Raw genomic sequence first — 12,634 nt, 5'->3', positions numbered from 1 at the left:
CAGGAGTCCCCACGCACCCCATTTTGACTCCCTGGAGACTGCAGAGAGGCCTCCTAGGCCCAAAATGGGGCGTGGGGGCAGCATGTCCCCCCCCACTGCCTGTTTTTGCTACCAGGGGGGTGCAGGAAGCCGAGTGCTGCCTGTCACACACCCCTGGCCACACCCACCATGCCCACGCCTACCCAGTCGGTCATTAGGGCAGAGAACTGGTTGTTAAATTATTTGAATCCCACCCATCCTTCCTCATGTTGCAGGCAATGCTGTCTCAGGACCTTTTAAGAAGCTAAATTGTCCGTCCAGCTCGTTAGAACACCAAGCAACCTTATTTTTGTGACAGCATGAGAAAACCAGGAACGTCGATGTTTCTTCTTTGTTTTGGACATTCCCATTCTTTCTTAGGATTCTGGGAGATTCAAATACACATTTCCCTCCCTAGGTATGGGCCATGGGGGGGGGGGGGGAAATGAGCATAAAACAAAAAGTGAAAGCATTTATTATGAAGAGGCAATGAAACAGAGGACAAGTTGTATGTATAGGAAGAAACTTTATTCGTGGGATGATTAATAAAGATTTGTGAAATCTTCATGAGTTAAGTAAAGCATCTTCATCCACGCAGTTTTCTTGACAGCTTTATGGTTTGCTACGATCATCTTTCAGCGGACTCCTGATCTTTTTGGGAAACTAACTTATTACCTTTCTTCTCTCTTAAAATTCATATTAAAAAGTTCTCTCCTGTCCCATATTCAACCCCAAAATCCAGAAGTTGGGATTTTTTTTTTTCCATTTTCAGCAAAAAGTCCATAAAACTTCCCCAGTCTTTCATAAAAGCACTTCTTGTTTTATCTCAGATCAATTGCCGTTTCTGCAAATTCTAATGATCCAAATCCTCCATGGTGGGTCTTTCAGTGTTTCTTCATTGTTGTGCAGCTTTGATTTCCAAGCAAAGTCTGGTTCTTTGTAGCTTTTCCATAACCTCACTTGAACAATCACAATGATTGACATTGTTGTCAGTTGCCAAGTTGTGTCCGAACCATCGTGACCCCATGGACAATGTTCCACCCGGCCTTCCTTTCCTCCACCATCCCCCGGAGACCATTTAAGCTCCTGCTGACTGCCTCAGTGACTTCATCCAGCCACCTCGTTCTCTGTCATCCCTTCTTCTTTTGCCCTCAATTGTTCCCAGCATTAGGCTCTTCTCCAGTGAGTCCTTCCTTCTCATTAAGTGGCCAAACTATTTGAGTTTCCTCTTCAGGATCTGGCCTTCTAAAGAGCAGTCAGGGTTGATCTCCTCTAGGACTGACCGGTTTGATCGCCTTGCAGTCCAAGGACTCGCGGGAGTCTTCAGCACCACAGTTCAAAGGCCTCAATTCTTTGGCGCTCAGCCTTTCTTATGGTTCAACTTTCACAGCCATACATTGCAACTGGGAAAACCATAGCCTTGACTATACGCATTTTTGTTGGCAGAGTGATGTCTCTACTTTTTAGTGTGCTGTCTAGATTTGCTATAGTTTTCCTCCCCAGGAGCAAGCATCTTTTAGTTTCTTGGCTGTAGTCTCCATCTGCAGTGATCTCAGAGCCCAGGAAAATAAAATCTGTCACTACCTCCATTCCTTCCCCATCTATTTGCCAGGAATTGAGAGGGCCGGGTGCCATGATCTTAGTGTTCTTATGATTGGTATATTGCAATGCATTTTGGGGTGAACCCCTTTAGTTGGTGTGGCAAGAGTGGGCACATTCCAACAACTCTCTGACTTTCTGCCGAACTAAATTTATTACTTTGTCTGCTGAAGTTGCTTGAATGAGCAACAAAACATCATAGATTAACAAAGTTTGGACCAGTTGCCATGATTCAACTTTTAGACACCTTCGGCATGGATGATTGAGTCTTCATTGACCCTTGAACATTCCTTCTTGCAACCATTCCTAAGATGAAGGAAAGCTGTACTCTGTTATTCCTATCCAAAATAGGAAATGCTGCAGCCTGCGTTCTTTCCTTGCTAGTCAAATAATGCTGACATCCAAGGTGACTTTGGAGGAAACTGTGGATCAGCAATTTCTGCACCAATATTCTCCCCTGGGAAGAGTAGCAATGCATCTGTGGAAGGTGAAGCCTCTTATTGACATCCTTCACATGACCAGAGCTCCTGACATAACAAGCAACAAAAGATGGAGAAGCTGCCAATGTCAGAAAGAGGGGGTCAAAGCAACATCTACAGAAACACACCTACAGTATTCTACGACCATCAACCTCCAAGGTTGAGACTGAGATCGAAAAACACCTCCCTCAAAATTTCCACTTACCCACCCGTAGTGGGTTTCAATTTTGGCTGCTACCGGTTCGCTCGTTGGCATGCGTGCACTCTTGCGCATGCACGATGCTTCTGCGCATGCGCAGAGACGTCTGGGTAAGTGGGCAGAGCCTCCCACTGCGGTGGCTACCGGTTCACCCAATCCTGGGTGAACCGGTAGCAACCCACAATTGTCACCCATCCTTTATAATCAGCTGCCACAGACTACCCTGGAACTATGGAAGACAAGTAAGGAGCTACCAGGCGGTTGAGTATAACCATATGACTGCCATGTGGTCAGGTACAACCTTGGCTTGTATGGAAATCTCTAAATACACTGATCAAAGATCAAAGGACAGAATAACAGAGTTGGAAGGGACATTGGGGATCTTCCAGTCCAACCCGCTACTCAAGCAGGAGACCCTATACCAGGGGTGAAATCCAGCAGGTTCTAACAGGTTCTGGAGAACCGGTAGCGGAAATTTTGAGCAGTTCGGAGAACCAGCAAATACCACCTATGGCTGGTCCCAGAGTGGGGTGGGAATGGGGATTTTGCAGTATCCTTCCCCTGGAGTGGGGTGGGAATGGAGATTTTTTAATATCCTTCCCCTGGAGTGGGGTGGAAATGGAGATTTTGCAGTATCCTTCCCCTGCCACGCCCACCAAGCCACACCACGCCCACCAAGCTATACCCACAGAACCAGTAGTAAAAAAATTTGAATTTCACCACTACCCTATACCATTTTAGAAAATGGTTGTCCTTTCTCTTCTTAAAAACTTCCAGTGTTGGAGCATCCACAACTTCTGGAGGCAAGTTGTTCCATTAGTTAATTGTTCTTTCAGGAAGTTTCTCCTTAATTCTAGGATGGTTCTCTCCTTGATTAGTTTCCATCCATTGCTTCTTCTCCTGCCTTCAGGTGTTTTGGAGAATAGCTTGACTCCTTCGGCCTCTTTGGACAATCTAAGAAAATGGGGTTATCCAATAGAAGATACTCTTTGTGAATGTGGAGAAGAACAATTCATCTCATACATGCCATGGTGCATACAATGTCCTTCAACATATATGGGGGAAGACCTCATGCTGGCAAGAGAACATGTGTCGATATGGCCCGATACTGGGCAAATGTCATTTAGTTTTAACCCTACTTATTATTTTACATGCTTTTCACATGTGCTGTAAGAGCCATGGTGGCGCAGAGGTTAGAATGCAGTACTGCAGGCTACCTCACTGCTCACTCCAGGAGTTCGATTCCGAATGGTTCAAGGTTGACTCAGCCTTCCATCCTTCCAAAGTCGGTAAAATGAGGACCCAGATTGTTTGGGGGCAATATGCTGACTCTGTAAACTGCTTAGTGAAGGCTGTAAAGCACTGTGAAGCGGTATATAAGTCTAAGGGCTAGTGCTAGTGCTATATTTCCAATGTTGGAATAAGGTCTAAGCATATTGGTTTGTGAAAGTATAGCTAGAAGAATGTGCCATGATTCTAATAATTCCATCTCTAAATTCCCATCTAACATGCCAAAATGCTTACCATAAGAAATAGGATCAGAAATGTGTAGAACTGGAAAGGTTGCGTACGAGTCATCTGCTGAAAATCCTCTGCCGTATGGAGGCAGGAATGGGCAGCTGCTTATGTTGTGGTTGTGTGTTGTATCTATCTCGTCTATGGTATAATACGGGCATCAAATTATTGCTAACAATCTGGGATTCTCTGTTGCTCCCTGGCTGTTGTGACCTAGGCTTCCTGAGTCATTAAAACACACGAGTAGCCCCAAAAACCTCTTTTATTGCAACAGCTGTGACTTACGTTCATTCACAGCTGAGTCCCAATTAGTTGCAAAAAGTCCTTCGGGAGAAGTCCTTCGGGATAATCACCAACCTTTATCTCCCTTGACACTCTGCCAAAGACTTACTTGGCAAAGCCACATGGAGTCCAGAATCAAACAGAGATGCCGACTGGGAACAGAATTAACAATGTTGCTTTCCTGCAAAGGGCCCACATGTCTTTGCTCCTCTTTTAAGACTTATGGGAGGGGCCAATCATCTCCAGGCCTTACTCCCGAGTCATCCCTTTAGTTTTAACTGTTCTTGCCTTCTGGCAGCTCTGTGCATGCGCGCACTAGGAACAGGCTCCTCCTGTTCCTCTGCCTCTCTGATCTCTGACTCTGGAGGCTCCGGAGTCTGTGCATAACTCCCAGATGGCCCTGGCCCCATCTCTGCCTCTGACACAGAGCCCTCATCCGAGCCTTCCCCAGATTACAGGACTGGCCCATGTTCCTCCTCAGCCTCCTCACTGTCCAACTCTGCTGCCAGCTCCACAGGCTGCTGGCGGACCATAAAACTGGCAAATTCTGATTTGTTTCTGACTAATTTTAATCTCAAGTCAATTTTAGCAATATGAGGCAGAGAGAGGGGGGGAAGGGAAAGGGGGAGAAGGAGGAAGGGAGAGAGAGAAGGAGAGAGAGAGAATTGTACTGTCTCTGAGCTTCTTGGTATCTTCCTCTGCTGAGCAAGAATGATGGCACAATCAATCCAATGGACTTTTAGGAATTGTACCAGGATTAGCTCAGTAAAGACATGCTCCAATAGAACAGCATACTTGTAACTCAGGGTTGAACTGTAGGGCCTTTCTGCTATCTGAGATTGGTGGTCTTGTTTCATTACCCAACTCGGTCACCTCATCAGTGCTAGAAGAGAGTGGGGTTTGCTCTCTGTTTTATAGAGAGCAATCAACTCTTTGATTGTTTCATCTTGATTTATGTCCTTCAACTCCCTATTTTATTTATTGTCAAGACAGAACTGATCACTGTGAGATTAAGGTTCTTTTAAACAGACTCAGGCATGTTTGAATCTTTCCACAAGCATCAGTGCATGTAGTCAACAATTCGCCAACTTAATCTTTATTTCAGACTGGTGGCCTCATGTCTTTGGGGTTCAATTATGTACGCAATTTCAGAAAAGCACCCAAACCTGTATTCTTATATCAGATTCTTTCTCATTATACTTGCAGTGAATGAGTGCCTTAAAAAGATTGCAAAGGGGGGGGGGGGAAGTATATAAAAAATTGGGTGATCATGTTGATTGTCCACATCGGTGGTTGTTGCTGGCAAGGGTTGGCTTGGGGACAGAGATGATCCCATATTTGAGAATGGAAATCCCAACATGTTTAACAGCAGCTACAGACTCCATAGATCAAGTCAGGTCTCCCTTCAGAATGAGACAACTCGCTGGGGCCAACTTGCCACAGCCAACTCACTGCAGGCAACTCACCATGGCCAACTCTCCGTGGGAAAATTTAACATAATTATTTATTTTAAATTTTAGTTTATTTGTTTGTCATTCACATTTCATTTTCGCCCTCCGTATGCATCCTTTCTTTAATGATCCTACTCTTTTCCACCATTTCTTTGATGTTAGTGTAACTCTTGCCCTGCAGTGAGTTGTCCCGCGGCATCTTGGCTGTCGCGAGTTGGCTGTCGCGAGTTGGCTGCGACGAGTTGGCTGCGACGAGTTGTCATAGACCCATCTCCCTTAGCCAATTCTAGAATTCTAAATGACATGGAGGATCTGTTAGGTGGTACAAGCTAGCAGTGTGTGTGTTTAGCTTTGTGATGATGAGGAGATGGGATGCATTTCATATTGGAGGAGTTCCTAACCAGACGTCCATGACATAAGATTACGCTTTTCCACTTGCCAAACCAAATGAAGAGGGACATCAATCAGCCAGTCAAACTGGACATTATGACAGGACAGGCCACTTCAGGGGTGAAATCCAGCAGGCTCTGACAGGTTCTGGAGAACCGGTAGCAGAAATTTTGAGTAGTTCAGAGAACCAACAAATACCACCTCTGGCTGGCCCCAGAGTGGGATGGGAATGGAGATTTTGCAGTATTGTTCCCCCAGGAGTGGGGAGGGAATGGGGATTTTGCAATATCCTTCCCCTGCCACGCCCACCAAGCCACGCCCATCAAAGCCACATCACACTCACCAAGCCACGTCCACAGAACCGGGAGCAAAATAATTTGGATTTCACCACTGGGCCACTTGGTATATGTATGTGTATGTGTGGGAAAGCCCATTGCCCGGAGAAGCTTAGCTTCTGGGTATCATGAGCGCCAGATACCAAATGCAAGACAATGTACATTGTTAGGGATTTCGATTTTTATTCTGGATCTACACTTTCCCTTCTGATTCTTAGGTGCATATGTGACGGCTGCCACCTTGACAGACCCCAGAGATTGAAACGGGGACCTCCAGAGCTGAAAGCGTGAGTCTCTACAGCTGAAGAGCCAGGCTCTGAAACAGGCTGTAAAAGACTCTTCATGTCTTTTCGTGGACTAGCCGCAGAAAGGGAGGGTTCATATGGAGAGAGATGGACCCCTTCCCTCTAGCCAAGGGATTTCCCTAGATCTTACCCTTGTATCAAGCCAATCAGGAATATCTATGTTCTTTAGCCCTCCAGTTGCTTTCTTCATGTTCCAGGGTAGGAATAGAGCTGCATCAAATTGTTATTTTTCTGCCTGAGACAGAATAGCAACCACACACCCTATCTCCAAACCAAGGTGCATCGTATTTAACCCTGATCAAGTTTTTTTTCTAACATCTGTAGCAGAAAAAAAAGTGGGGGGATCATAATAAGGATTTATAGAAGTCCAGGGCATCCATTGGGGAAGACAAGGAAGGTAGTTGAAGATCCAGGTGTGATGATGTAATCACGCCAACCCTACTTGCTTTAGACCATGATGATGCAACTATGTTGTCATTGACTGAATTCATTATTGTGCTTGCGTCATCATTATTACATCATCATGGTTTGTGGAAGACCCCGCTGACAGTCCCTGGAAGATGCGTTTGATTTTTTAATGCAATGAAGATCAATTATGTCGATGCTTGCAGGATCCAATCTGGGTCGGTCACCGGGACCAGAGGTTTAGTCTTTCGAGCTTTCAGACTCGGATGCTGCAGCCCATCCTCAGGGAACATCTGTTTCACCGGAATCTGTGCTTTGGGCTATTCTATGCGTAGTATTTATGTGGTGCCTGGTTGTGTGTGACTAATTAGTTGGTGATTGGGGTGTTGATGGCCAGTTATTAAGTCATTGGTGGTTGTTACTTCATACTACCAAGTCCTCTGGCTCCTAAGCACCTGCTCAGCTGGTGGTAAATCAACACTCCTGTTGACTGACGAAGGGCCCTGTTTCCCAGGCTTCAATCATTTCCCTGGCTGTTTATGTCCCTGCTCAGTCAACAATCTTAGTGGCTTAATAACTCCAGCACAAGTCTGAACGCTCGTAAGGCTAAACCTCTGGTCCTGCTGACCATCCCAAATTGGATCCTGCAATTCATTATCCTGGGACACGTATATATTTGCCTTCCTTCGTCTTTGAGGCTTAGCTAGCTTATGGTAGGGTTGATTGGGACGTTTGCAAATCGTTCATTTGCTTCTTCTCTTCCGTTACGGTGGAAAATGTTGTGGACAACCCCATGGCGGATCAAGAGAAGTGGCAAAATGAAAACAAACCAAGAGACGTAGGAAACATTTGCAAAAACAATTTAAGATTATTTCAGAGTATTTATATAAATATATAAATTCTGTGATGATATGATGTATCCTTATTTACACATGAATGTTACAAACAGAAAACCAGCCTCTTGAGAGTGAAAATAGATTTTTCCAAACTTGTCCACCAAAGTCAGTCCAGCTTTAAGATGTCTACATTCTGGAGTTTCCTGACACGTTTTAGGAAAGTATATAGGTAAACAGTCTCTTGTGAATCTGAGAACAAACTACCATAATCTAGCACATGAATTCTTAAACTTTGGCAGGCCAAGGGCCCTGTTAGTTGGTTTTTGTTTGTTTTCTTCAATTTCAGACAAGGCCAAGAGTTCCGGTGGTAGAAAATTGGTTACCTTTTGACTGAACTTTTTCTCCCCTCCCCCTTATTCTTTTACCAAAACCCACCAGGTTCTCAAAGAACTTAGAGAAATGAGATTTGAATGGCAGATAAAAGAGTATGGCCTTCATATTTCCAGTTTTCAATATTTACAATGATGATTTGCATCATTCTAAGATCTAATTCTACCTCTCAGATTTGAAATGAATAATTTCTTACATACAGCTGACCTAAGATAGGGTTCCATTTTCTGATATTTTCTTTCCTTCCCCTTCTCCTTTTTTTTTTAATCTCTCAATAACAAAGTCCATTAAGGGTGCTATCTGGTGCATAGCATGCTAGTTTATTTTAGCTATTTAGGCAACATCTGAAACCATCTTTAGTAGGCCTTTTTTTCCCCTGTATCTAAACAAATTTCTATGAATTGCTTTCGAGGAAGTCTTTATATTTTCTAATGAAGTTTTCTTTCCTTTACACCTATGACATCTATTGCTCTTTAAGCATGGAATACACCCATGCTAAAGGGTTACCCTCAGCATAAAGATTCTTAACAATGAATCATGGTTAAGAAGATATTTCAGACCCATTTAGTTTTTTCCATATGTGTTCTTCCTTTTTCTGTTCGTTTACATCGTTCATTTTCAGCCAGTAAGAATTGTTGACCTAAGTTTCAATGTTGGTCATTTGGACTTGCACACTTAGCAAACAATGGAAGCTGCAACGACAAGTGTTTAATCCTTGTGAACACAACCATTTCCAGTCCTTAGAGGTCTTTTGCCTGTGAGCACAAAGATTTCCTTTACACCCGTGTGCTAGTGTGAAAGGGGCACTTTTAATTCTCCAGCATCAGTGGGCATAGCAACAACATCTAGTAAATCGGATAATTCAGCCAAAAACAGCTGCAGCCCCAATTTTTTCTTTTTTCTTTTAATGCTATGTTTACGTCCGACCTGAGATGCTATTTAAGTCTATAAATGGCATTCTCAGAATTTCGTAGTCGTACATCAATCGCTGGATTTCCCTTGTCTTTTTCAAAGAGGAGGTAGGCGTGTTTGTCACTCATACAGATTAAACACATATAAGAGGAGGGGAAAATGACAGAGAAGAGGAAGTAATCCATTTTGAGGCACGTTATCAGGGGCGTGAATTAGGCAAGCACGGATAGTCCTTGACTTACAACACTTCATTTAGTGACCATTTGAAGTTACGACAGCACCGAAAAAAGTGACTCGTGACCATTTTACACACAACCGTTTGCGGCCTTCGCAAGGTCATGTGATCAAAATTTACACACTTGGCAACTGACTCATGTTTACGATGGGGTCACAGTAGCCAGGGGGGGGTCAGGTGACCCCCCCTTTTGTGACCTTCTGACAAGCCAAGTCAACGGGGAAGCCAGATTCACTTAACGGCCATGTTCCCAGCTTAACAAGTGCAGTGATTCACTTAACAACGGTTGCAAAGGGAAATCGTAAAAGAAGGCAAAACTCATTTAACAAACGTCCCATTTAGTGACAGAAGTTTTGGCCTAAATTGCGATTGTAAGTCGAGGACTACCTGTAGTAGGTAAAATGCGTGCATGGGGAAAATCGTACGAGAGCAGAAAGATTACTATAGCGAATTCGAAAGGTCATAGCTATAGGTTGTAAGATGAATTAATCACGATTTCTGCCGTATTCAGTCCTAGGACAGGTGAGACCCTGGAGACTTAGATGGGGGTATACAATTTCTACTTTAGTCTGTTAACCGTGACTCATATATAAAAGGGAGTTGTAATAAGACCCCCACCTATAAATCCGATCAGCGAATATAATTTATAGGAATAGATGATCTTAGCTGTGACAGAAAATACATTTTTATATGGGTTTTTTAAAAAAACATTCCAGGCCTATTATTTGTATTATTTTATCTCATTTATTTACCCGTATGACATTTTTGTTATTTTTACAAATAACTCAAGGCAACAAACACACACACACAATGTTCCTTCGTCCTCCTTTTTTCCCCACAACAACCAACTTGTGAGCTGAGTTGGGCTGAGAGAGAGAGAGAGGGGGACTGGCCCACTCAGCTTTCATGCCTAAGGTAGTACTAGAACTCACAGTCTCCTGTTTTCTAGCCTGGTGCCTTAACAACTAGGCCAAACGAGCTCATGTGGGTAGTCTTCGACTTACAACAATTCGTTTAGCGACAACGGCACTGAAAAACGTGACTTATGACCGTTTTTGTAGCATCCCCATAGGCGCACGATCAAAATTCGGATGCTTGGCAATTGGTTCATACTTATGACCGTTGCAGCGTCCCGGGGTCACATGATCCCCTTTTGCGACCTTCCGATGAGCGAAGTCAACGGGAAAGCCAGATTCACTTAATAATCGGGTTACTTACTTATCAATCGCAGCGATTCACTTAACAACGGAGGCAAGAAAGGTCATAAAACGGAGCAAAACTCCACTTAGCAAATGTCTCACTTAACAACAGGCATTTTGGGCTCAATTGTGGTCGTAAGCCGAGGGCCCTATCCAACAAAATGAATTTTAATGTGGAGAAAAGCAATTTTTTTTACATTTAGGCAGGAAAAATCAAAGGTACAAGTAGAAATTAGGCGAGACCTGGCTCAAAAACAGTCACTATGGGAGGGACAATTGGAGTCGTAGTGGATGATCACTTAAATATGAGCCAGCTGTGTGCAGAAGCAGCCAAAAAAGCTAATACAATCCTGGGTTGTATAAAGAGAGGCGTAGAATCAAGATCATGTGAAGTATTAGTAGCGCTTTATGAAACCCTAGTCAGACCACACCTGGAATACTGCAACCAATTTTGGTCACCATACCAGTGGTAGGTTTCAACCGGTGTTACCACCGCTTCGCTTTGCACACACGCTTTGCACGCACGCACACCGAACTTGCGCTTCGCACAAGCGCATTGAATTTCAGAACAGCTGAGGCACAGCAATCCGCTCTACCGCGCCTATCAGCTGGGCTAAAAACAAACGAATATAAGTAGGTATAGCGCAGGGGAGGGCAGGAGGGCCCAACTGACGGTCGGAGCGAACAGGTTCGCTGTCACCTCACCATCTCCGCTACTGGCTTGCTCGAACCGGGGAGAACTGGTACCAACCCACCACTGCACCATACTACAAAAAAAAAAAAAAAAGTAAGATGTTGAGACTTTGGAAAAAGTGCAGAGAAGAGCAACTCAGATGATCAAAGGCCTGGAGACCAAAACATATGAAGAACGGCTGCAGGATTTGGGTCTGGCTAGTCTAAAGAAAAGAAGAAGAAGTGGTGACATGATAGTAGTATTCCAGTATTTGAGGGGCTGCCACAAAGAAGAGAGGGTCAACTTATTCTCCAAAGCACTGCAGAAATCGTGGGTGCTCCATCACTGGATGTTTTCAAGAGTCCAGACAGTCACTTATCTGAAATGGTATAGGTTCTCCTGCTTGAGCAGGGGGCTGGACTAGAAGACCTCCAAGGTCCCTTCCAGCTCATTCATTCTAATTTTTAGTATTGAGTGAGCTCATGGCCGACCTCAGTATTGCCTTGGGCCTTGGTGGCGCAGCAGACTAAAGTGCTGTTAAGCAGCACCAGCTGCCTGCAATTACTACAAGTTCAAATCTCACCAGGCTCAAGGTTGACTCAGCCTTCCATCCTTTCGAGGTAGGTAAAATGAGGACACGGATTGTGGGGGCAATAAGCTGACTTTGTATAAAAAAGAACACTGCTGGGGGGGGGCGAAAGCCCTACTAAGCAGGTATATACAAAAGTATGAAGGCTGTTGCTTAACACATTGTAAGCCGCCCTGAGTCTCCAGAGAAGGGCGGCATATAAATCAAATAAATAAACAAACAAACAAACAAACAAACAAACAAACAAACAAACAAACAAATTTCCAGACTGAGAAGGGGGAGAAAAAGCTTGATGCCAGGACAGAAGTAAATCAGGATAAAATTTCAATAAGGGCTTTGTAGACCAAAGCTGAGTCTTAGCTACTATTCCCCCGGTAGCTTTCATGCAGTTCAAATAGCATTTTTGGCTTGTTCAGGATGGGACAGAAGTCCAATTTTAAATGGCTCTGTAATTTTTGTTCAAACACAAGCCATGGTGGCGCAGTGGTTAGAGAGCAGTACTGCAGGCTACTTCTGCTGACTACCGACTGCCGGCTGCCTGCAATTTGGCAATTCAAATCTCACCAGGCTCAAGGTTGACTCAGCCTTCCTTCCTTCCGAGGTGGGAAAAATGAGGACCCAGATTGTTGAGGGCAAGAGGCTGACTCTGTAAACCACTTAGAGAGGGCTGTAAAGCACTGTGAAGCGGTATATAAGTCTAAGTGCTATTGCTATTGCTATCAAAGGATTGTTTTGAGCCAGGGTAGAAAACGTTGGCTTGAAGGAACACAAAAGCTTCAAGATGTGCAGCTAAGTGCAGATGGCCAGAGATTTCAGCAAGAA

The 12,634-nt window shown here is 44.1% G+C and overlaps 1 protein-coding gene across 1 annotated transcript in view; it reads left to right on the top strand.

The window, feature by feature from the left end:
* ZMIZ1 (zinc finger MIZ-type containing 1) overlaps positions 1-12,634 on the top strand; it is a 412,625-nt gene that overhangs the window by 346,324 nt on the left and 53,667 nt on the right. The window contains exon 8 of the mRNA XM_070946491.1: positions 6,487-6,555. Coding sequence (XP_070802592.1) covers positions 6,487-6,555 — 69 coding nt within the window. The remainder of the gene's footprint in view (positions 1-6,486; positions 6,556-12,634) is intronic.

The sequence above is a fragment of the Pituophis catenifer genome, unplaced genomic scaffold, assembly GCF_029215685.1.
Source record: "Pituophis catenifer annectens isolate HBS135680 unplaced genomic scaffold, rPitCat1.0.hap2 SCAF_6, whole genome shotgun sequence".
In the NCBI taxonomy this organism is placed as follows: domain Eukaryota; kingdom Metazoa; phylum Chordata; class Lepidosauria; order Squamata; family Colubridae; genus Pituophis; species Pituophis catenifer.
This window is presented reverse-complemented; position numbering and strand designations above follow the sequence as displayed.